Source organism: Ciconia boyciana, chromosome 8, assembly GCF_034638445.1.
Source record: "Ciconia boyciana chromosome 8, ASM3463844v1, whole genome shotgun sequence".
Lineage (NCBI taxonomy): Eukaryota > Metazoa > Chordata > Aves > Ciconiiformes > Ciconiidae > Ciconia > Ciconia boyciana.
This window is the reverse complement of record NC_132941.1, coordinates 57,582,199-57,607,104: the sequence shown is the minus strand read 5'-3', so window position 1 is coordinate 57,607,104 and position 24,906 is coordinate 57,582,199. Positions and strand designations below refer to the sequence as shown.

General features: G+C 47.7%; 1 protein-coding gene across 5 annotated transcripts in view; it reads left to right on the top strand.

The window, feature by feature from the left end:
* AFAP1L2 (actin filament associated protein 1 like 2) overlaps positions 1 to 24,906 on the top strand; it is a 73,165-nt gene that overhangs the window by 29,909 nt on the left and 18,350 nt on the right. For all 5 annotated transcript variants that reach the window (XM_072871254.1, XM_072871255.1, XM_072871253.1 and 2 more), the window contains exons 2-5: positions 14,392 to 14,520; positions 15,049 to 15,126; positions 19,741 to 19,832; positions 24,252 to 24,342. In XM_072871254.1, coding sequence (XP_072727355.1) covers positions 14,392 to 14,520; positions 15,049 to 15,126; positions 19,741 to 19,832; positions 24,252 to 24,342 — 390 coding nt within the window. The remainder of the gene's footprint in view (positions 1 to 14,391; positions 14,521 to 15,048; positions 15,127 to 19,740; positions 19,833 to 24,251; positions 24,343 to 24,906) is intronic.

The window sequence follows — 24,906 nt, the reverse complement described above, 5'->3', positions numbered from 1 at the left end:
TCACTTGCTGCAGAGCAAACATCAGTGCTCACAGACCCTGGAAGCCTTTGAAGCCTTTGCTTCAAACAAACCCCTGCGATGAAGGAAGATAAACTGTGCCATATACAAAACCAGTCATCTAAGAAACATCTTATCTCTGAGGGGTTTACAGAAACCCTCTCCTGTTTGGGAATGATGAAAGCAAGATAGCTATTAATAAGCTGGAAAGAGAAATGGGAGCAGGAGGCATCTAGTTTTTGAAGGTGGCATCTTTCTCATGTTTTCAGCAATTGCAAGGGTTTTCTGTAAAAACGTTTTGAGACATGGATATTCATGAAACTGTATTTCTAATACAGGCTAGGGAGCACTGGGAAAGCTAAAGAAACTTTTTTGGCAGCAGTTCATCTTTCTTAGCCTAGTGTACTTGCCCAGTCTGTGTCCCTTTTAAATTCTAATGACTTCCTTAGGCACCACAAACACTCTGGCCTTGTCACTTCTGGTTTTGAAGTTTGCTTCTCATAATGCAGCCTTTTCTGAAGTCCTCCTGCTGTCAGTTAGCTAACTAGTCCAAAACACTCCGCTGCTTCAAAATCACTTAATTCCTTTTCAGTTACAAAGAACGACTCTCCTGTTGCTGGCTGCTGACACATGTGAGAAAGGTAGTGTGCCTTGTGTCAGCCAGGAGAGCAAGTTCCTGCAGCCACCTAAAATAGGGCAGAAAATTTGAAAAGTGAGATGGCTGAGGTGGGAAGCAGAGCTCTAGATGCAGTGAGGTGTGTTAAGAGAAAAACATGTCTTGGTGAAGCTGGAGCCTGAGCATTGGTCAGTGCTGGGTGTGTATCTTTGCTGCAGCTTAGGGTACCAGCCCCATTGCTGAAGTTTTGTGCTTTGACCTGAAAGGCTGCCTGTGATGAAGGGTGAATATTGAAGAAACTGCACTTCTGAAAAATCTCTGAAGTATTTAACTTAGTATTTAGCCTTTCCCAGGTTTGCAGGACCAATTTATCAAGTGTTGCAAAAGGTGAGTTTGTACTTTGGCCCAGAGATACCTAAGCTAGCAGAAAGGCAGAGCTTGTGAGCACCATGCTGTCCCAAGATGCTCTTTCCAGGATCTGAGTGTGGTCTCTGCATGGTGCCACATTGTGTGAGCATGCGGGCCTGCTCAGGGCAAGGCGGAGATGCTGCAGCATTGAGGGATATAAGCTGTCACACGCATTTTTCTTCACTGACCTTCCTCCCACTCCTTCCTTTATCCCCCACTACATCTGCCTGCACCTAGCTAAGGGTAGGCTCATGGGTTCTCACTGAGGTGTCTTGGCCTGCATCAGGGATTTCACTTGTCTTCTGCTGCTTTATACCAACATGCAGTGCTCATCCTCAAATGCCCTTTTGAGATGACACCTGGAGACAGGCATACAGAAGATGTGGGTAAAACATGCTGGAGCGTTGCCTCCGAAGCACTCTGGGTGAGGATGGATAACCACGGGTGGGGAAAGTGCAATGTATTATTTTGTTGGTGAGAGGTTCCTACAGGTCCAGCTTCTCTTCTACATCTCTGAAACAGTTTCCTGCACTTTCCTTGCTCCCCAGGAGGGGAAATTTGTAGAAGCATGAGTTGGCATGTTCCACCTGGAAATTTCAGACAGATGTTATTCAAAATGGAGAGGAAATTTAGACTGTACATTTCTCAAATGCCATGGAGGAGCTGAGGAGTTTGATGGCTTGAGCAGCCCTTGAGAGCTTGACAGCCTTGTAGACCAAAAACCACGGGCACATTTTGTGCAGTATGTGACCTGTTCAGCAGCTTACCCAGGAGGCCCTAACAGATGTCCCTGCTAAAGGCTGAGATGGAGCTAATCGCTGCTCCCTACCCTTTCTGTCGGGCTACCAGGCCAAACATTCCCCCTTGGGTAGTTTTTCACGTAGGCGAGTGTCAGGAGGCAGCAACTGTGGGTAGGCAGCTAGGTCTCATCAGTGCCAGCGTGAGAGAAATGACTGCCCTGGGGTGACTGCCGGACAGAAATCTTGTTTTGGGGGCAAAAAAAGATGGTATTTGTTTTTCTTTTTAACCAAAGTCAAGTGATGAAGGACTAGGCACAACGAAAAGTAGAGGCTTTTCAGTGGACCAGAAAGGGACATGCGGAGGTTACATCCCAGTTGTTTGAGGTGGGACTCTGGGTGGGAGAGCCCATGCTCCTTCCCCTCCGTAGTAACATAAGTGGATGGAGCAGCCTCCAGAGAAGACTAATTCAAATCCCTTCAGTCAGAGGAGGAATCTGAATCCACCTCCCTACCTCGGAGGTAAGGGCAAGAAGGCAACTGCCTGATCTTTGGAGAACCAACCTCCTCCCCCCCCTCTTTTTTATCTTTTTTTTTATTTTTTTCCCCTAAACAAATGAGTGAAACCAAAATTATTTTTACTTTATCTCAAAAAAAAAAAAAAATCACTTTTTAAAATTGTTTTTGATTAATTCTGTAACAAAATATTCCTATCCCTAAAAATGGGGGGTGTTTTCCTAGTCATTTGTCTTTCCTTTCCTTCACCTGCCTGTCTGCTTCTTAGAAAGCCTGGGCAAGCAGATAACAATAAAACAAATGAAATTGCAACAAACCACAACAGAAACAATCCTCCTCTTTTTCCTAACCTGAGAAGATTGAAAGGCTCTGCGGCTTTGTGCTCCCTGACTGCCTCGGCTTTGCCTTTGGGGCTGGAGCTTAAGTGCAGAATTGGTGGAAGGAAAGTCAAAAGGTTGAGTAGATGTTTGCAGTGGCAGCCTACGATCCCTCCCTAAGCAATATCCAAGATGTACCACTCCCTAAACAGGTAGACAAAGCACCATCTCTGCTGCCTCTTTCTCTGGGCTGTCGGCAAGATGAACGGCCAGCGGTTTTCAGTACCTTCTCTGCAAAACTGGAAGGCTGCTGGGTTGCCTGCGGCTGGCCATTCCTTACTAGCTAGCCAGCAGTTGTGAGGATGTGCATCTCTTTATGCCTGTCAGTCCTAGAAAATTATCTCGAGGGCAATTCCTGCTTGCAAGATGCTGATCACGTCCTCGATTGAATTGCTTCCAGCGCTGGAGGCAGAGCAGTGGACTAGCCAGGCTGCGCTTAGCAGTACCTAAATAGAGAGTTCCTTCAAGTTATTACTTTCATTAAAAGCTATTAATTTATTAGTGCGAACACTGAACTGTATTATGTTAACCTTTTGGATGTGGCTTTGAGCGAGGGCAGCATGGCCTGCCCTGGCCGCAGGGAGCTGGGCACGAGCTGCTGATCCCAAACCACTGCTGCCTGCTCGTGCTTCTCTCCTGGGCATGCAAGTGCTCCCCAAATAACCCGGGTGGGAAGGGATCCTCAGTTACTGAGGATGACATAAGTGTTCATTAGCAGGTAATGCTGAGAAAAGAGAAATGCCGTGCTGGGCAAATTATACCCAAGCTACAAGGATGCCTCCAAAGACTGTTAAGAGGGAGATGAAAGAGTCAAATGTGAGTTTAGAAAAGCTCCAAGGAAGCTGAATTTGCTGGAAGGGCTTGAACTCATTCATCAGCAATTTCTTGTCACAGATTTTCTGCTGAAATGGTAAATGAAAATAATGATCTAACTCTTAAATCTGTGATAGGATTAGCGATACCTTCGGCATATTTATGTAATGGGTTTCAGAGATTTAATTCAGAGTATTGTTCCCAGTCTGGGTAACTGGCTCTCGTTCATGTAAACAAAGCACAAGACAGCCAAAGTAAGAAAATCTTTTTTATCCGGTAAATGGTTGTTTTGCTGGTTTGAGAGCTGTCTTTCATTTCCCATGCCTCACAGTCATGATAGAAAGGGAGAAGTTTTCCAATTCACATGGAAAAAGAAATGCCAGTCTTTGTCCTGGTTCTCCGCTGCCTCAGCCCCCCTGGGCTCCTGCAGGGCCCTGCTGGGGAAGAAGGCAGAGGTGATATGGTTGTCTCGTCCTGAGCCTCCGCTTTCCCACCTGTGCGTCTCTGAGTTTGGCTTGCTGCTGCTCAGTGATGGGCTTGCTGCTCAAGCCCAGGGCACAGGTGGTGGCTGCTCCTGTGACCCTCGTGGTAAAACAAGGTTTATTTCCCAGTCTGGGCAGCTCTTTTGGTGCTTGCCTCTCCCATGCCTTGTAAGAGATTCCCCTATGCGGCAAAGCAGCTGTGGGCAATGGGACAGGTCCATCACCATGAGTCAAGCCAAGCTGTCCATTAGGTAGGTCACTGCAGAAGTTTGAGTAGGTGAATGTCCATGGCTTCTCTGATTCCTGCTCCATGAGTCTGACCATCACACCGTGTGGGGCCTGGACCCAGAGGGAGACAAACAGGAGCTCACATTGTATCTCCTTGTGCCGTGGTGTGCAGCTCCAGCAGTCTCCATGGCCCTGGCACGCTGACCCTTTATCTTCACTGGTTCCGCACTGGTTTGCATATTACTGTGTCACTTATCCCAGTACGCTCCTGGCTTATGAGAAGTATTGGATCACCATTTTTCCTCCAAGTATTGTCACCTGTGTTTTAGCAGGGCGTGTTTCTTTCACATGGTGAATGGGACCTGTGTTGGAAGAGTAATGTGCGTGCAGCCATTGCATAAATTGGGTGTCTGTCTTCTGCAGCTCTTCCCTGTGAGTGATGCTTGTTTTCCCCAAGGCAGCCAACACTTGTTTTTATGAGTATTGGACAGAGAGGCTCTACTAAGAAAACATATATGGGAGTTTCTTGGGCAACATGGATTAATAACACAGATGCCAAACGGTACCAAAAACTTGAACCACATTTGAAAACCTGTCGAGTGATGAAAGCGATGTTTGGGGAGTGAAGCAGGGCAGAGCCTCTGTTTCTCTGGAGCATTACTGCAGCATGAGGACAACACTGGTGTTTCTTCACAAGGCTCGTGTCTCAAAACGGCTCGTGTGGTGCCCGGCTGCTTTGGTAATCCATAGCAAACAGGCGAGCTGCCTGCTCCTGGGAGGCTGCTCTTCCACCCTGACTTCAGTGAAATGCCATGTCGGAGGTGTGGGAGGGGAATAAAGATGGCATCTCTTGAATGTAAGAGCAGGGACATCCAGCCCTGTCCTCAGGTCACCTTCTGGCATCCGTGTCCTCCCCATGCATGGGGGGGGAGCTGTGGCCTCATGTGGTGGCCTGCTGGGAGATACTCGCTGAGCTGGGAGATACTCACTGAGCACCGGTCACTCATGGCAGGAAAGGGTTTGTAATTTGGCCTCTGAAGTACTGCATGGTCACTCCTAAGCCTTCCCTTTCCACACCTCTTAACCCTGAACTGAAGTTTGGTAAATGTTAGTTTGCTTTGAATCCTGTTGTTAGGAAGGGGGCAAGCTTTGGTCCTTGATGATGTCTGTAGATGGGGGGTGGGGTGTGTTTGTTTTGGGCTTTGGGGGTTTGGGTTGTTTTTTTTTTTTTTGAGCAAATTTGTCTGCTGATGATTATACACTGGGATTCCAGAGAAAATCTCTGGCTTGCATATTGCTGCATCAACACTGCTCAGTACCTCAGCTGCATGCTCCCTCCTGGTGTTTGGGCTCCCAGGTTACCCTGAAGAGGATGGCTGAGGACTGCATGCAGTGTTTGGACAAAGGATTGAGCAAGATTATTAAGAAATAAATCTAGCCATCGATAACGATGTTGCTGTAGGCTCTGCCAGCCTACTGTGATACACTTCAGGATACTTTTAAAACCTGTTTTTCCCCTGCACTAGTGCAATAGCCTTGTGTAGTCATTCTGCTTTTCAGCTGTAGGAACAGAGGCTCAGCCCTGGCTGTTGTGGCCAGTGTGGCTCGAAGGGCTCCGGCTACAGAGGAAATAGCAAGGAAAAGACTGGGGACTCCAGGGCTGTGTGTCTGTCTTTCTCTCTGACCCCAGAGCTCTTGCTTTTGCTTTCTCAAACATAATTGCTTTCCCCTTCTGTTATGTTTCTATTGTTCGTTGGAGAAATGATGCCATTAAATCAACAGAGAATGGTGGGAAAATGCTTTGATATGAGGCCTTCAGAGGGTGTGTGCATGTGTATGTGTGTGTGCATGTCCTTTCTTTAAAAAAAAAAACAAAACAAAAAAAAAAACCCAAAAAAGAAAAAACCAACACAACCCTCTGTGTATCTGGCAGCTTCCTTTAATTTATGTCTTGCCTGCGAGAAAGAAATCTATCTCCAAATACTTTTGGCAGTCAACCTCCTTTATTTGTATTGAAGTGGTACAAACTGTGGGGTGTTGTTCCAGGGCTGTCGTTCACCATCGTTGTGATAGTTAATCTCGTCAGGACCTTGCACTTTCCCAGTCGCTGTTTTGGGAATGTGGTATCCCAGCCTTCCTTTTTCCATGTGGCTGTGGGCTCTGGCAGGCATTAGGACAGCAGTGGGCCCGCTATTCTGCTGTTATTCTGTAATGCAGAGAGGGATGGAAATGTGCTTTTCTCTAGATGTAGCCATGCAGAGTGATGAAAAAGGATGATGCAAAGTCTGCCACAGCATTTTGACTACAATCGTGCTCCCTAACCAAGGAGACTTGGCTCCAGGAGACTTGGCAAAGACCTGAGCTGAGGTGCAGGAGCACGTGTTGCCACCTTCGTGGAGCAAAGACAGCATTAAGGCAGAGGAGAGCAAGGCTGGCCTGAGCAGGCAGCTGCAGGATGCCTCCTCATGCTGGATTCGAGCAGTAGAACCCTGTGTGTTTGTGTCACGTAGTTGAGTTTTTTGCCTTTTTCTTGATAACAGCTGTTATATTTAATCAGATGCCTCTTAGTCGCCCCTTCCTGGATATAGGTATGTGTTACATTAGATAGCAAACAACGGATGTCCTTTAAGTTGCAGGTCAGGTGGTCACCAATGCCCCCCCCAGTGAAGTCAGCCATGCAGAGTCTTCTAAGGATCGAAGGAGGGAGAGGAGAGCAAAACTTCACAAGATTGAAAAAAAAAAAAACCAAAACCCAATCTTAGCAGAAAACTGAAGGAATAAGGGAAAAAAACAGCAGAAAGGACTGTGGGGGGAGAAGGGAGTCAATGGTGGCAGCTTTAGAGGAAATCACATCTCTCTGTCACGCCACTGTAGGATTCAACTCTGGGGCTTGGCAGCAAACACGATTTCTGCTTTGTAAGAGTTGTCGGGATTGTTTTCCTCCCTGCTAGAAAGCAAGCCTTCTGGGGCCTGCTCTTGGGGATACTTACCTTAGAAAGAGGACCCTCTTTAAAATCCTGCCCTGCCTGACGTGATCCAAATTTTCCTAGCTGACGGTTATCTTGATTTGGTTTGATCCTTACTTACCCTCTTGGCTACTGCGCTGATGTTTCTTTAGTTGCTTCCCTGATGTTTTCCTAGCTCAGTTCTGCCCTGCAGGAGTTACTGCGTCGCACAAGTGCTGTGCGACCTGGTCCCCCACGCGCTGAGGATGCAGCACTTCTCACGGCGACAGTCCGATCAACCGCGGATCCCAGCACGGTTGATCCGTGGCACTTTGCGATGTGTCCCCATTTGCTGATGCTGCGTGCGTTGCTAAGCATGGACCTGCAGCCCATAGCCTTGTAAAGCTTTGGGGATCTTCTGAGTTTGATGGGCACTCCGCTAATATGGCATGCTACAAAAGGAAGAGACGCCGGCTTCTTTGAGATGTCACCCAACAAATTTGTTTGCCAGTGTGAGACCTCCAATGACTCACCAGTTGCGCTGTCATGGAAAGGCTGAGACCCTTTGCGAAGAAAGACGTCACTGTATTGCCCCTGAAGTTTCATGCATATACCCTCTGTTGCATATAATAAAGCAATATGGCACTAAAATACAAGACTGCTCAGTAAAAACTCCTTACAACAATGTAATTTTCATGTTTTGCTTCTCTTCTCTCTTCCTTCTTTTTTTTTTTTTTCTTAATTTTTCTTGGATGCTGTTTCCCACCTTCCAGCGGAGGGAAGAGAAGTCTCTTGTTTGCTCAGCTAACTGAAAAAAAGCTTTGTGTGCATTTTCTGCTGCCGTTTTGTGAAAGTTCAGAGTTCCTAGGTTAGAGCTGCCGCTTCTCAATACAAGTCTTGTTCGAACTTCCAGAGCAGCCCACGCAGAGCTGCTTGGGTTCATCTGCGCAGTTCACAGCCCACAACCAGCGAGACACATTATTTGCCTCTCTCCTTCCATGATTCATACTTTGCAACAAAGAGGAGCCTAATGCTCCCAACGTGAGTGTGAAGCCAGGCGGTACTGGATTTTAGGTGCATCAATAGAAGCGGTCTGGGTGGTGGTTTTTTCTTTCTTCCTTGTGAGCACTCATTATCTCTGAAAATCAGACAGCTTTTGTGACAATGGTCATAACTGTCTGCCACTTGTCTGGCTTAATAGGGAAACTATGGTAGGAGTTCTCCAATTTTACAATTTTCTTATTCTGAGGAATTTTAGCTTGCCTCGGTTTTGTGAATTTTGCCTTTTATTTTGTTTAATCTCACAGTGGTTCTATAATGAGGAAGTTCACTGTTTACTGGAAGCTCGGTGTTTTGTCTTTTTTTATTATTTATTTTTTTCCCCTTTGATAAACACAGCAGTTCTCATTTTGCTGTGGGGAGATTTCTTTTTTTCTACAAATATTTACGAAATACTCTTCTGTGAAAAAATGGAGGGGTTTCAACTGGCCAACGTTGGGTTGGGCTTTTTATTCTTTTCCCATGAAAAGCTAGAAGAAGGAAGGCTGGCCAGTCATTGCAGGTGCAAGTGTGGGAAGTCAGGTCTGGTTTCTGATGATCAAAACCAAGCTGGTAAACTTTAGTCCACACTTGTCTACTTTTTTCTGCTTATCACCCTGGGTGAATGCTGGTGGGGTTTCAGTGTGGTGGGGATGCGTTTCAGAAGAGCAGCCTTCTGGGGTACGACAGAGATGTCCCTTATTCCTGGCGCTGTATTTTGGTGAGCCGTTCGCCATGTGTCCTTCCTTGCGTTACGTTGCCCGCATGCGCTGAAGCCAGTAGCACCCAGAGCAGGGCAGAGGAGCCGTAACCGCTGCAGAAGGGCCAAGCCGTTGCTCTGCCCTTCCCTTCACTGCTCCTCTGCAAGACCCTGAAGCTGGCTTGCCTGAGGAAGGATCCGCTTTGCTGTTTCGGAAGGCGGCCCCGTGTTGGGGGTCATCCAGCTGTTACAGCTGTCATCAGCCACACATCTGCCTTTCCTCACAGCTGGGGAGAATGGCCTTCTCTAGCTGTCATCGTGGGCGACTTTTCCCTCTTGCAAAGGCCGACTGTTACTGTAAGACTCCAAATTAGCTGAGGAGGCCTGGGATGGGTCCTCCTGCTCCGCTGACAGCACTCGCTATTCAGCGGCCTGAATGCTGTCTCTGTACCCGCCTGTCCTCTCTGCACGCTTGTCAGCTGCCCTATTGATTTTATGCAGCGAAGGAAAAAAGAAACCAGGGCAAGAAAGGAACTGCTTTCTGCCAAAGCAGCCCCTGGGGAATCCCAGTGCTGCCAGCCAGGACTGGTCAGTGGGAACTGGGGGCCAAAAGGCTGCCATGGGATGTCCTGCATGGAGGATGGAGGGGGCTCTCAGGGATGCGCGGGCACCTCGAGCTGCCCCTCGGGAACTCCTCTGCTCCTGTGGCCTCTGACACTTGCATGAATCAGAGCACTATTATCAGTTTCATTATCTCTGGACTTTCCGAGGCTTTTGAAGCAAAAAGCTGGGCATGCCGCATGCTGCAGGTATTTACCGGGTGTCTGAATCTGGGCTGTTTGCTAGCAGCTTAGCCCGGCCCCTTGTAGCAGGGGTAAAGCCAAAAGTACCAAACCTGGCTCCTGCTTTTGGCAGGAGGGTGGGAAATCTCCCAGCGCTTCAGGATCCAAGGAAGGGTAGTTTGGGAGCGAGAGCTCCAGGCTGGGACACAGGAAAACTGGGTTGTATTCCTGATCTGCTGGAGAATATGCCCGTATCCTTGGACAAATCACTTAATCTCTCTATGCCTTAGTTTCCTGTTAGCAAATGATACTCCTTATCTTTCACCTCTCATCTCAGTAGAGGAAAGAGTTTGTCTTTTAGTATGTATCTTATTACAGTTCTTTGTCCGGTGGCTGGGGCCCCTCTACCTTGATAAAATAAATAATTGAATTTAGATTAAATGGTCTAATATAATCCTGCCCAGTGGTTACTAAAACACTTGAATGAAAGTTCATTCTGAGCCTGTCTTTCCATTTCCTCATAAGGCCAAGACATGAAGTAATTAGATGTAGACATAGGTTGTTATTGTAGAAAAATGACAAAGATCAGTGGTTATTGGTAGGAATGGCTTTTATAATCTAGTTTAATGGTCATTTACCTTTCAGTGACCTCGGTGTCAGGCAAAATTGGCAGCTCTTTTGCAAGGAATGTGCTTCCTCAATGGGGGCTTTGCAAGCTGCTGCATTTTTGGCTCTAGCTTCACATGAACTAGGATAGACACTGCTGCAATGCAAGAGACTTTCTGTCTGCAAAGAAAGGCCATAGATTCCTGCCAAAAGAAGCCCTTTTCAGTGCTGTCCTACTGCCACTGAATTGCTGTTGAAACAGATCAGTCGTGTTTCAAGCAATGCTTTGCTTATTGCTGCAACCAAAGTTGCAACCTTCAACCAGAGAGAGTCTGCTCTGGTCAGAGGGCTGCCTGGGAGTTTCTGTAAAATGGGTTGCATTGTCTTGGAGTAAAAGGAGGGAGAACATCTCTCATCCTCCACTTAAGTGCATGCAAGAGGAGCTGGTAGTTCTGGTTGTAACCACCTGTAAGTCCTTATTACATCAGTAAAGATGTGATATTTCTAGACACTTTAAAGTTCAGTCCTTTCCGTGATGATCATCCACTCATTGCAGATGCAAATCAGCCAAGTCTTCTATTGACTATGATGATCCTACACCACTCTCCATCACATGTTGCAAAACCCTTATGGTTTTATCCAGTGCGTGATACCTGTGGCCATGGAGAAGAACAGCATGATCTGAGCTGTGCTGTGCTATTTAATGGTACCCCGTATGTGTGGCCATGCTTTGTAAGGAGATGAAGTAGGTCATATCCTGGGGCTTGGGAGGACTGGATTAAGTAGAGGTATTCACAGTGACCTTGGCTAAGTCTTTTAATTCTTCTGGGCCAATCTTAATCTTAGAGGTATTCTCCTGTTTTCCATGAAATAGGCTGAATTTTTGTAAGTGCTATGGAAGTATTTACTTGAGGTGGTGCCAGAAAGATTACCTGAGTCACATTGTAATTGGGGGTTCAGGAAGAAGTGCTACAAGAGCTGAGAAGAGTAATGTAGCTGTGGAAGGAGGTTTCTCAAAAGCATCTCTGAGAATTGCGCTGCCTTGTGACTCAGGCTTCTGTCTACTTCTGATCTCTCATCCTGCTGCTCACAGCCATTTGATTTTGCAAATGAGCTCCTTGCACCTCTAACTGTTGCCCTGCAGAGCAAGCCTAGCTATAGGAATCATCTCTTTATGTGCTCTCATTTCTAAACTGCTAAGATAAGGAGAGCAAAACAATGCAGCTTGGAGGGAGAGCCATTTGTTTCAGGCTGCTTTGGATAACCACCAACTTGGTTTTGCCATGAGCATGTTCAATGCATCATCACCACAGCATGACAGGTCTTTAGCTGAGATCAAGCAGTGGTTTCCAGCATTCAGAATCCTGAGATGGTTTGACGTACGTGGCCTCTCAACTGTTTATAGTCCTATTCACCTGCTGGGACCTGCTGTGATTCTTGCTTGCACAGAGGATCTTGCAGACCCCCATTGTATTAATTCTTCTTACTTCTCACGTTCATCACTCCGATAAGTGTTAGCTTGTTCTCCTTCTGATATGAGAGAATGAATGGTCCCATTCATTTTAGTGGCAGTTTTATTTTTGCAGGTATCAGGTTTGGACTGGGAATGTCCAGCTGAGATCAAAGAGATACTTGCACAGAAGCAGATGGTTTATGAGCTGCTTCTTGCTGAAGAAGAGCAAAATGAATCTCTCTTGAGTCCCTGAAGTCTGAACCCATTGAAGTCTGACAGAGTCTTTCCACTGACCTCTGTGGCCCCAGGATCACGTCCTAAATGACTTGCTTTGAGTCACTAGAAGCCTGAATTCAGCTTTGGTGGGCTGGAAAATGTAACTTACTGTATGGGCTGCGCTATTCATAAGAGCTTGGCCCTGTGTGTTTACTAGCTGTGGATGCCTGGGAGAAGAATAAAGTCATTTTCTGCAGTCGTGGGGGTGGAGGAGGGAATGGGAATTATACCCCCTTCCCTGCAAATGTGGTATCGTGACTTCCATGCGGGCAGCTGTTGGGAGCTGACCCACTTCTGAAGCTTCAAATTAGGTATTTTTTGTGCTGTGTTTCTTCTGATACCATCCCCGACACATAAATGTCCTGTCCACTAGGACAAACTAAAAGGAACATGTATTTAGGCCTGACCAGAAGGAACTGACCTCAATTTAAGTTTTCTGAAGTGGCCCACCGAAGCAGATGAGTGAGTGTAGCAAGGCTGCGATTTATGCCAGTGGAGTTTCCTTAAACTTAGAAGCAGAGTCCTTGAAGCTTGAGAGAAGCTGGTTATGAGTGTGTTTGGCACCAAATGCTCACAGTTCATTGTTTAGTGATATCAATGACATCTAATATTGTTGTCACCCAAATACTACCTGTTTCCTTACAGTTTGTGAAAAATGCTGTTGTTTCTTAAAGTGATTCTTGCTTTCTCTGGATTGCAGTGGCTTATAGCTGGGCAAAACAGCAGCTAGCAAAAACATTCACGTTAACACAGGATGATACAGGCATTTTCCATTCCCTACTGGCCCGAAATCAGATGAGAAGAGAATTAGTTGGGTGTAGAGGGTATAAAATGAAGTGTGAAGAACTACCAGTTGGTAGTCTCCTCTGGAGCCATTATTGATTGATCTGGAGTCATTAGACTGTTTTACAGTCACGCTAGTGAAGATTAATACAGTTTGAGAGCAGTAGCATGTTTTTCAATTAATGGTTAGCAACATAAACCTTTACAGTGTCATTTATGCTTTATTTATCAATATTCTAATGTGTATTCACCTGAGGAAGGGTTGCCCGGTGGCTAAAGATGGGGGAGTAAGAAGGTGACGGCTCTCTCCTGGTCTTACAAAAATGTTCTTTGTGACCTTGGAGGTGGTAGCACTTAAACTAGATATGCTTCAGATGTTTTGCCCTATGAAACCAAAATATTAACACTTTTCTAGTTCATTGGTGTGTACTGTGACTCACAGGGGTACCATGGGAACACACAGCATGGAAATGCTGTAAGCAGAGGGAATGGAGCATTGCCCTAGTTAAATTATCCCCATGTCACGTTCCTTGGTTGTGTGCTGAGGAGTCACAGCCTGGTTTGCAGCCTGGTGGTGGCAAACCCAAGCTTTGCTGCCCATCTCCCCCGCAGCCCCTTAGCATGGGCGAGCGATGGAGTGGGGTAGCGGGGGAGCCTCCAAAGGGGAGGAACAGCCCCGGCTGGGTTTTCCGTGCTTTTCCCACACACCGTCATTCTTGTGCGGCGCTTCCTCTCTCCACATAATACTCTGTTATTTCCTCCCTGGAACGGGCTCCTGCCACTGCTGCTAATTAGCCCACAATAAACTTCAGCATGAACAAAAGCAAGCAGTTAAACGCCTGTTGCTTCAGCGTAAGCCCTGTCAGAGAAGTGATTTGTCGGTGGCAGAGCTGAGTAGCACCTCCTCAGAAGGAAAACAAACCTATTAGCCTGGCTGAGCCGTCAGTGCTGGGGAGCGGTGCGTCCGAGCTGCTTGTTGCGGGTATGCAGGGATGTCTTTGGTACGGCAGGTTTTCCTGAGGGTCTCTGAGATGCTGCTTCGTCTTGGGTCTTCAGTTCCACGTGGTACAATGATCTCTGTGGTCACTACCCAAGCAAGACGGCTTGAGAAGTTACTGGATTATGAATTATGTATGTGCTTTTTTTTTTTTGTCTTTTCTGGGGGGACACATATAAACGTTTTCAAATCATTACAGATAGAGAGATAAGGAGGAGGCTTGGAAAGAGGAACCAGAAAGCAGAGTCTTTGGTAGATCCAAATCTAGATGAGGTTTGAATGATGTTTGCTGGGAGTCAAGATTCAAGTGTCAAGATCTTGCTTTTGTGTAATCTCTAATGCTCAAAATCCCTCCAGGCTTTCCCCCCCTTGACCAAAAAGTCCCATAGGAAGAAGAATAGATATTTACATGGGATTTTACTGGCGTATGAACAGACTAAGGGAAGTTGGAGCCTTTTTGGTTTTGGGACCCACTTTCTTTTCAAAACTAGAGGGAGGGTTCAAGCTAGAAAACTAAATAAGAATTACTCCTGGGCAGAAAAATGCAGAGGATCTTGGAAAATTCAGAATTAATGTATGTCCTCTTTTGAAATGCCACCCAACTGCTTTGCCAACTTTGTCTCTGTTGCTGTCGTAGCTCTCGAGCAGCTGCTCACAGAACTTGAAGATTTTCTGAGGATACTGGACAAGGAGAACTTGAGCAGCACTGCCGTTGTGAAGAAGAGCTTCCTCTCCGACCTTCTGCGGGTCTACACCAAGTCCAGCGGTATGGGCAAGGAAAACCGAGGATGGGGCGGTGGGTTCTCCTGGGAACTGCTGTGGGGTCTTGAGGAAACATTTTCCTGGAGGCTGGTGGGAAGGGGAGACATGAAAATTAGAAGGAGAAAATGAAACAGAGATTATTTTTGCAGTGACCTCTAATTGTTTATGTAAAATTACTATAGTTATGTGTCCAGCTCTACAAGCAAAGGATTCCCAAGATTCCTGATATTTTCTGTTTTCCTTATTAAACCTTAAGTTTATTTAATCCACTTTGTAAGATACACAGGATGTACTGTTTGGCCAAGTTAATGTTTAAGTAGAAATTTTAACTTATGGAATTTCCTGACTATAAAGCATTTAATTTTTCTGCTTTTTATTATTGCTTGGGGTTTTTTCTGCACATTGCCTCAACCAATGTGCTCTCCCCAAAATGTACTCAGCGGAGACACTTTTTACATCTGTCTTTGTGGAAAAACTTAGCAACGTGAAAGCAGTGGATGGGTAAAGAGTTCACTTTTCCCTTTGGTTGCAGGTGGCGATGAGGAATATATTTATATGAACAAAGTGACCATCCATAAACAGCAGGGTGACCAGGAGAAACAAGACAAAGGTAGGGAGCTGAAGATTAATGGTTGCCTCATATCTAACGGGGCAATGAAGGCACATGTGGTTAGAGCCTTGCGTTTACTGGGACCAGTGGAGGCCCCTCTGGCAGCTCTGAGGGACGAGGCAGTTGATGGTGTGGAAGGACTGCCATTTTCATTACATTCCTTTGGAAATCATGGTCCTTGCCAACACTGTGAGGTTATTCCTGGAAGTAGCACTTTGGAGGGCATTATTTTGGGATAAAAATATTGCCTTCTAAGGCTTGCAGCTCCAGTGCCTGAAATATTTAAGGAAGCCCTCATGTTTCCTTTGGCCGTGAAACACGTCACTTCACCTCTTTGAGACCTTGAAAGCATGTGTCTTTAGTGTGTTGCTCTGTACTAGCCCAGAGGGTCTGCGTTGCCACAACCTTGCGAGGCGAGTTCCCAGGCGCAGCCTGCACCCTCGCCATCTGTGCGGGCAGAGCACCTTCATCTCCCGGGGAGCACAAGAGTTCTGCAGTGTACAAGCCAAGAAACTAAACCTAGATAAAATATTCATTTCCAATTTAGATTTCCCAGATTTTGAATTTGTAACACGGGAGAGAACATAATTCTCAAAATGTTCTTGCTCTTTGAAGTTCATCACAAAGGCTGTTTTTGATAATTGCATAGAGCGAGATTATTACTGACACACATCTCCTTAATGCACGCGTAGTCAGAGGCTGACCGTACCCCACAGTTTCCCATCCAAATAGATGAGACAAGAGGATGCATCAGTGCAGCCTGCTGTTGACATGCTGGTCCTGCCATAGTTGGGATAGCTCCATTTCCAGAGTTGTTTGTTTTGGTTTTATTGTTTTGTGGTGGGTTGGTTGGTTTGTTTGTTTTGTTTTTTAAACTACCTGCAGCTGAATTTAGGTTAACTTCAAATACCCCTGAAGACAGGATGCCCTCCCAGATTATATGTGCAGCCCCAATGTGATCTCCAGACAGGGCCCTCTGGGTGATGCTGGAATGCCCCATAACAGGATTGCACAGTCTCCCGGTAGCTCCAGGCAGCTGAGCAGCGACAGAAACATCTCTTTATATAAGTTCTCATTTGGGTGGATAAAACAAGACTTGCACTGATCCACCATTCTGAAACATGGGGGCAAATCTCAGACAATTTATTTTTAGAGTTAGTTCTTTTATTTCAGACTTTTCCCTATCAAGGCCATAAGCCTACCCACTCAGTCGCTCCCTGTGGGACCTGGCGCTTCTCCTTCTCTGTTTTCAACAACCTCCCTATTCCAAGTAAAACTTCTGAGTTATTTGGAAATGTTGAAGTCAGTGAGACACATGTATGGGATCTTAGCCATAGCTGCAGCTGGATGTACAGCCCTGACCCTACCTATGTAACTGCACAGAGAGGTCTGTGCCTGCCTGGTCAGAAGCGGGACCTGCAGGTTTAGATTTAGCAGGTGGAGGGGGCCCTAGTACCCACTGGTGCTAGGGGCTGTGATATGGATCCCCCAGTGATTATGCAGCTCCCTTTACCCCTTTTATCCACTGCCGCTGTGTGCACTGTGTTTCACTGAAATCCTTTGGGGGGATGTGGTGACCACACTTTTGTGGCTGAGGGCAATGGGACCTCTCATGCTCTGCAGGGTTTCTTCATCACTGTAGCTGTGCTCGAGTATGCTCTAGCAGTGCAGGGTGAAATGCTTTCCGAAGTGATAATACATCAGCTCCAAAAGTCCCCCCTCCAAACCTTAAAGCATGCTATTTCTGTAAAAACCATATTTCACTGCTCACTGTATCTGCTTCCCATTCCATCAGTAAGGATTTAAGCCGAACAGTAGGCTGCTTTTGAGATGCCTTTTGTGGCACAGTAATTGAATTCACTGCAGTGAGTGATGAAGGCACTATCATTTACTTGATCTCATTTACTTGAGAAACACAGCAAGTCTCTACCATGCAAGTCCATGGGGCTCTTCAGTGAGCTGAAGGCATCTCCTTCTGGAAGTCAGCACAGAGGGATCGAGGTGCAGGAGTCTGGGAGATGCGCAGTGTAGGGCTCCTGGTGGTGCACGCTGCAGTCCTCTTAGCCCAAATACCAGGAGAGATTCGCTTTTGCAAAGAACAGAGAGCACAGATAAATAACAGTTTGTCCAGATGTGAACTTTAGTAGGCTTTTTGCCTGGTTTTTCTTCCTCCCCTCTTCTAAATTCTCTCCAAATTCCAGGTTTTAGAGAGACACCTTTATCAGAAGACACCTCCAAAGTGTTAATGCTTGTCTAGGAAAAAATACTGCTTCCCTCCCACCCCAATAAGGAAACAGTCTGTGATTAGTGGTGCTGATGTGTGTAGCAGGAGAAGGAAGGGGTATGCACAGCACATGCTGTGTGGACTCCCCATACAGAAAGCATGCGTCAGGTGCTTGTCCCCACATGCTGGGCACAGCAATAGCTGCCCTCTGCAACCTCAGAACAGAAAACCCTTTAACATCTCCCAGGGGTCTTGTCAGGATGAAGGTTAAAGGGGTGGTTCTTCCTGCACAAAGCCTGAAAATCAAAGCTCCATCACATCCTGCTCTGCTCCTCAGCTGGAGTACCTGGGCATGTGTCCATGGAGGTGGGCAGGTTTCCAGCAGGGTGAGGACTGAGGCTGTGGTCTCCATCCCGTGCTCCAAGGTTGGTGGGAGGAGGAGGAACTGCTGGTACAGAAACCAAACAGCATTTTCCTGGCACAGTGAGGTTCAGCGGGATGATTGCTAGGTTTGCCGGAGAGTCGAGAACAGATGGCCACCACTTGTGAAGGGTTTGGCAGTGGTTTTTGCTGCTGCAATGATTTCTCTTCTGTGGAACTGAGCATGGGAGGTTCTGCCTGGCGCAGGAGGATGTGAGTTGGCCCGTCCGTTCCTCTCTGCTAAAAGGCCCCTAGAAAGTTCCCTGTGTGGACAACTTTGAGTGTGGAGATAATCCCTTCTTGGGTAGTAGCCCACTGGGGCTTTCGGAAATCTCAGACATGTTTCTGGTGTTTCCAAAAGCGGTAATGGCCTCAGCAGCTGCTGTTGGTGGAAGGTGTCTGCCCTGAAAGCGCCATCTCCTTGGTCCTTTACAGAAAAGGCCAACCTCCAGCAGCAGCCTGTAGACATGACTCTGGCAGTATAACCACGGGGTGTTTTGGTAGGTGGATCTCCCCATGATCAGTCTGTGTCATAGGCTCACCTGCTTTACTCTGAACCTTACAAGACATCCAGCAGCCCTACTTGCGAGGTGCAAATAGCTGCTTGGAGTTGGTGTCTATTGATGCATGGGTCTCTGTGTCCTCCTGACTTACTGAAGTTAGCCAGTGCTGATGACCAGGAGACCTGTGTCACAGGGAGCAATTTCTCACAACAGATGTGTTTTGAGCTCCTGCGCCATCAGGCCAGGAGCTGGCTGCAGCCTGGCAGGGCAGAGCTGTCATCGTGGCTTCCGAGCCCCAGACGTGAACAAAGTAATGTGGTTTCCAGCTTCTATTTTTAAAGCCCAGAAATATGCAGCAAAGTTCCTGCCCGTGTCTTGTGAGCGCAGTGCTAACTGCTGCTGGGCACTGTGCGATGCCTTGGTGGTTTCTGTGTGTGCCCGAGGAACGTGGCTGGAGCGTCAGCAGGTGACTAAGGGAGTTAGAGCACCAGCTTCCTGCAGATTTTGGACCCAATTCCCTTTTAATTTACTGGACTTGCCATATCTGAATACCTTAGCCTCATTTCTCCCAAAGTATTTGCAAGAGACGCTCTGTAAAAGGGGACTTCCCCGCTGCACAGTATAATGCCTTCAAAGTCCTTCACTTTTCAGCCATTTGGTGCCTTGCTCCCACTTGTTCCTGAGCATTGCTGCGTTGTGCTATCTCGGAGGTCGTGGGATTGGGCACTTGTTCGAGGCCACCCAAGAGTTCTGTGGTGGGGAAAGAGGGACTGAACACAAGTTTTCTGAGCCTTCGATGTACCCTCCAGCTACTGAATCACTTTGCATTCAGCTGCTTGGAAAATCTGACTTTCCAGAGGCAGACGCAGATCGCCTGGAGCAGTTCTGCTGCCATATGCCCTTTCACATGTTTGGCCTGGGCTGCTTCAAGAGCAACTCTTCCTTCAATAGCAATTAAATTACTGTTCTTGGCTGGCTTTGATAAACCGTTGTGCAGCCCAGCTAGGCAGCAACCTTTGCAGTTCGCTCTGGGAGCAGGGTGGTACCAGCTCCAGTTTCTGGAAAGGCAGCAGAGGTGGGGACAGTCACCGATCTGTCTGCTCGCAGCAGCAGGGAGCAGAGCTGGCAAGGACTAAAGTGCTACGGATTTCCAGATACTGTGTAGTGTCTGCCCATGCTGCTTCTCTAGACCCTTTAAAGTTTCAGCAGTGGGTCTGGGCTTCACAGTTTTCTCTCCAGAAGACAAAACATGTCCAGAGAATAGAGGCCAGCTCTTTTGCTGGGTCTCCTAGTGCCACATTCCTGGGTACGGCCTGAAATGACATGGTGGCCCTGCAGCGCTGCCTGTAATTGCCACTCTGCTTCCTACCGAAATAGCACCTTGCTGTTCCTGCACAACCCCGGGCAGCAAGCGCTTTGCTGGGAAATGCCACATGTCATCGATATAATTGTGTTTCTGGCTTGCAGCGCTGGATCGGAGAAACTCCTTGACCAATGGAGACTCAGGACTGCATTCGTCCCCTCCTCAGAAGAGCCTGCCGGACCTCCCCCCTCCAAAGGTATGTTTTGCAAATCCTTTGCTTTTCACTGCCCAGCCCTCAGCCTGGGGATCTGAACCCCTGCAGGCTTCACTTTTGTTACATACTGTGCAGCACGAGTAAACAGAGACACCTCTGCCCGTGTATTTTAGTGAGACAAATAGTCCTGGTGAGCTTTACTAAAAAAAAATAAAAAGAAAATTAAAACTACTTAACTAGGGGCTCCCCGTTGTACAGGTTTCCAGCTGTACGTTTGGTCTTTACGAACACTGCAGGTCAGTGTGTGGCTGGTGGCCCAGGCAGGGTGGCCGTGCTCCAGGGCGGCTGGGCATCTAGAAACCCCTGTCGTTCCCAAAGCTCGTGCGCAGAGGGAGCAGGCAGCTGTGGGAGCCTTGGGCTTCCTGTGCGTGTGCAGGAGCACTGTGCAAAACAGGCTGTGTTCCTTGCCAGGGAAACCCACGCCCATCACATGGCAGTCCAGGCTCAAAGAATGAAGAGAACTGAGGTTTTCCAAAGAAACAAAGGTGAGGTTGGCTCTCAGCTGTTGCTTTGTAAATCTCCAAGTTGTAAAGCAGCTGTGCCTGGGCTGCTGGCATGAACTTACAAAGGCCAGAAATCCTTCAGCTGCGAGGTGGTGGGGCGATTCCTGGGCAGCACCAGGATCTCCCTCGCCGGCAGAGCCTTGCACGGTTTGACCGTTAGCAGAGAAGATCAGGTTTGCTTACAGCTGAAGCGCCTGGTACTGTCTGTGCATTGGGCAAAGGTGCTGGCCGTTACGCTGGTTGTACAGCCCGCAGGTCTGTGAGGAGGAGTTGCCAGCGCTGTAGATTTTTCCATAGGGCAGCTATAAATCTGGTCAGGGTCTGATTATAAATCTAGCCAGGGTCCAGTTCAACACCATCAGCTTTTAGTGGGATTTTGTCTCTGTGCCAGCAAGCCAGCCCAGTTGTCCTCGAGAGACACAGGTCATCCTCGAGACCCCAGATGTTGCTGTTCAGTAGTTAATCCGACATGGGAATCGCTGTGGCTGGGATTTTGAGATGTGAAAGGAAAGGAGAGCAGGGAGTGCGCATGGGGAGGAGAGGGAGGCATGGAGGAGAACGGGTGGTGCATCCATCAACCACAGAGGAGGATCTGCTCCTTTCCCCGGAAGGAGGATGCGGGGTGAGGCCCCAGGACTTCTGCCTAGGGCGCTGCGTGGCTCAGCTGGAGGAGCTGGGAAAACGAGGGAGTAGGACGGGATGCAGCTGGCAAGCACTTGGACGGAGTGTGGTTGCCTGCTGGGAGCTGCTCCCGCCTGGGGGGATCTGCCCGCACAGCCAGCAGGGGATAGTCGCCTGGGAGCAGTGACCAGAGCAGAAATCGCTGTTTGGCTTTGGGTTTCTCAAAGCCGGAGGGGATGGTGGTGCAGTGGAATGAAGGCATGACCGGGGAAGCAGCAGCCGGGTGTCCCCAGGGCATCTCTGCTTGTGCTTGGTGCAGCCCAGCTTTCTCATAGGGCAATCAGGAAGTTAAATGAGGGAATTAGAAAAGAACAGTCTTGGATGTTGTCTGAGAAGCTAAGCCATCCGTCTTCTCCCAGGCCTGTGCTGGAAACTGCCTTCTCCCACCTGCTTACCACTGGAGCTAACCTCCAGAAGCTGAAGCAATCAAGCTTCAGCTCTTGCTGAAGGATGCTTCATCTTGAGGATGAAGCAATCAAGTACCTCCTCACTGTGAGCATCTGAGTGCCAGTGAGCTGTTGGCAGCAAAGATATCTGAGCTTACTTCAAGGACCGGGGCTGGGGAGAGCTTTAATGTGGTCCCAGTTAGTGTGTGGGAACTGCTGCTGTGGGGAAATGAATCTTCCCTGTCCGTGTGTGCTGCTCCCGGCGCGGGCAGGAGCCATGAGCACCTGGGCAGTGGAGGAGAGAGCGCAGCTCCTTACACAGAATGGGGAGGTTAGGAGAGGACCTCAGAATATATCTATTTTAGCTCTGTGGAATTTTCTGTGGTTTGGTGATGTTAAGGCACCCTGTGGTGTTGCTCTGCGCTTGCCTTTTGAGGCATTAGGAGAAATTTGATGATAAAGCTCTGCACAGCAGATTGTCCCTGGTATTCACTGACACCAGCAGTCAATGGGCAACCTAACAGGGGCGGCCCAGCTGGATCCCACTAATTTCCTTGGATTTGTCCCAAAGCAACCTTTAAACAATGAGTCCCACGGGCTGTGGCTCAGACATCGGTGACCTTTCATCTGTGGTAGCCCTGGCAGCTCTGCTGCTTTCCGCAGCCGTGCACTGAGAAGGTCACGCGGTGCGGATGCCCAGGATGTTTTTATTTGCATGATCCGTTGTGCCATAATGCAACAGGCAAATGTTCTGCAAGGACCAGCCGGGGTTAGATAACTCAGCATGTACTCTTTGACTTAAGCTCTTTTGTCTCTACAAAACAACTCCACGCCTTTAGGGAAAGAGAAGAGAAAAAAATAACTTCTGGGGCAGCTGAGGTGCAGTCCCACCTAGTCCCTGTTGGCTTCCATTGTCCGTAGGAAACAAAACAGAGCAGCCCCTTTCCCCCCACCTCCTTCCCTGACACTTGTGGGATGGTGTCAAATAAACCCACAACGTTTCTCTGTGTAGGCAATTTGTTCATGGTTGTAGCACAATGTGAGCTGGCTACATGCAGGAGGCCACCACAGATGACAATTGCAGACACATTCCCTGGCCAGGGAAGGGATTAAGTAAAGCTTTGGAGTGGCTAGGTTTGTTTTTATTTCTTTAATTTAACACATTAGGACAAATTCCTAAACCTTTAAGTGTTTGGAGGCAAGTGCTTTCCGGCAGTGTGTGCTACATGGCTCTGGAAAGCAAGCTCAGAGTCTGCTCACAGCATCTGGCAGACCCATGTAGGAAGGAGTTTTCAGCCAAGACACTTGAGAAGTTTGCGAGGTTGGCAGAGCCGCGTGCAGCTTGCCCATGGAGGAGCAGAGATGCGTGATTTTGGCTGGTGTGGTCAGGGTACCTAGGTCCCACAGGCTCAGTGGCATCCCCCTTCACGGCAGTTGCTGGCCAGAACATCTTTTCCTTCAAAGCTTCCTTTCTGCTTCTGGGCAGCAGTACCTGTTGGTGGAAATATCCAGGGCAGCATGGACAGCTTTGAACCTACATTTGATGATGCTGGCATGACCTGCAAAGGGACTGATCCTGCCTTAGACTGCTCCGCAGTGCTGGTGCCCAGCTGGCCCCTCTTCTCCAGGCCACCTGGAGCAATCATATGGGCTGGGATGAAGGACCGTGCATGATCCATGATCTTCAACATTGCTCTCTCTGCAGAGAGAGACCTGCTCTTCTGCCTGTCCTCCAGAGAAGAGTGGGGCTTTAGCCCTGCACACACTGAACGTCCTGTCCAGGATTTGCACAGGTCTCGGTCAGAAGCCAGTTGAAGCGGTGTGAGCCAGAGCATACTGCTGTCAGGTGACCGGGGGTGGCTCGACCTGGGCGAGGAGAGAGGACACCTCACTGGGGAACGGGGGGACGCTACTGTCGGGTCATGATGGGAGATGGGATGCCACACGTTTTGGGAAGAGTGTAAGCTGTGCACTTACCCTACTGTGATCTCCGGCTCTGCTGTCTCATGTTCAACAGCCATGTGAATTACTTGAAAAGTAAAAAGGTTGTTTCTTAGTTTCCCTTTTTTTTTTTCCCTCATGTGTTGATATTTCTAAAGGATCAAGGCACTGTTTTTCCTGCCAGCCCTTGCTTGTGTTTAGGGAGGGGTTTGGCAGGCACCACAGGGATTTTCCAACACTTGGACTCTTTTCAAAGGCTTATTTTCCATCAGTGTTGTTTATCCATTTCCTTCATTTTTTGCTCAGAGCACGATTAAAGATCCCTGATATAGTTCTTAAAGCCGAGATTTTTAGCTGTTGGTTTGCTATCAGTCAGAGACTTGGAGACACGACCCGCGATTGCTCAGGCTATGCTTTTCAGTGTAAAGCCAGGATTGCACCAAATGCCTGCCCTTCTGGTTCCCTGTTAAGATAATCAGTAGCGCAGAGGATCGTCCCCAGTTATGATGAGCAGCTTAGGGGGATCAGTGCAGCAGGCAGAAGTCCCAGGTCACGGTAAGGCCAATGGGTTGGAATTGCTGCTTTTGAGGAAATGCATGAGTTGATCTTCCCAGGGCTTTCAGCAAAATTAAAGAAAATAATATTTATGGCACAATTATACAGTAATTTCAAAGAACTCCTTTATATTTGAGCTAACTGTACACCGGAAACCCTCAGCAGTCTCTTTCTTCCCTGTCATCTCAACCAGTTTACATGAAAACCCTGGTGTACACATCTAAAAGGTCTCAGCCACTAGGATGCACTTTAGTGCTAATAAAAAGGATGCCCCGTTGTTTCCAAGTATCTGTTTTTACCTTAAATCATGCTGCTTTTATTTATTTATTCTGCAGATTCCCGAAACAAAACAACCTCCGGTCCCCAAGATGGAATCCCCAGAGGGATATTATGAAGAGGCTGAGCCGTATGATGTCTCTATAAATGGTATATCACAGCTAACTCTCGGGGGGGAGGGGGCTCATGTGGGAGATAGAGGACTTGAGGTTTATGAGAACGAGTAAACAAAAGTGTGGGCATTTCTTACAGCTTGTGTGACAAATTTGTTTTCTGATGCTGGTCACACTTGAAATTACAGATCTAATGCTAGTTGGAAAGAAAAGGCTCCTGAATTACTCAGATTTTTAACTTTCCTGTAGAAATAAGTAGCACGCCTGGGTTAATATAACATCACTGTAAAATATTATCAACCATTGTGGGTTCTCTTTGTCTTGATGGTTTTTTGGAAGATAGGCTGTAGTCAAACGCAGGTTTCTGTTGAGGCGTGGTGAAGCTGTGGTGGCTTGCATTCATGTCCTAGTGCTCTAATCGTCCCTTTGGGGCTCAAAATCCCTGACACTGTTGCTCTGTTAGCTGTGATAACGGTTTTTATAATTGGCTATTTATTCAGCTCTGTCTCTTGTGGCAGTTTAGCCATCTGTAAACTTGATTAAAAAGCCACACTTCATGTCAGGGGACAGCGTGCAGGTTCCCTCTGCGCACACTTGCTCG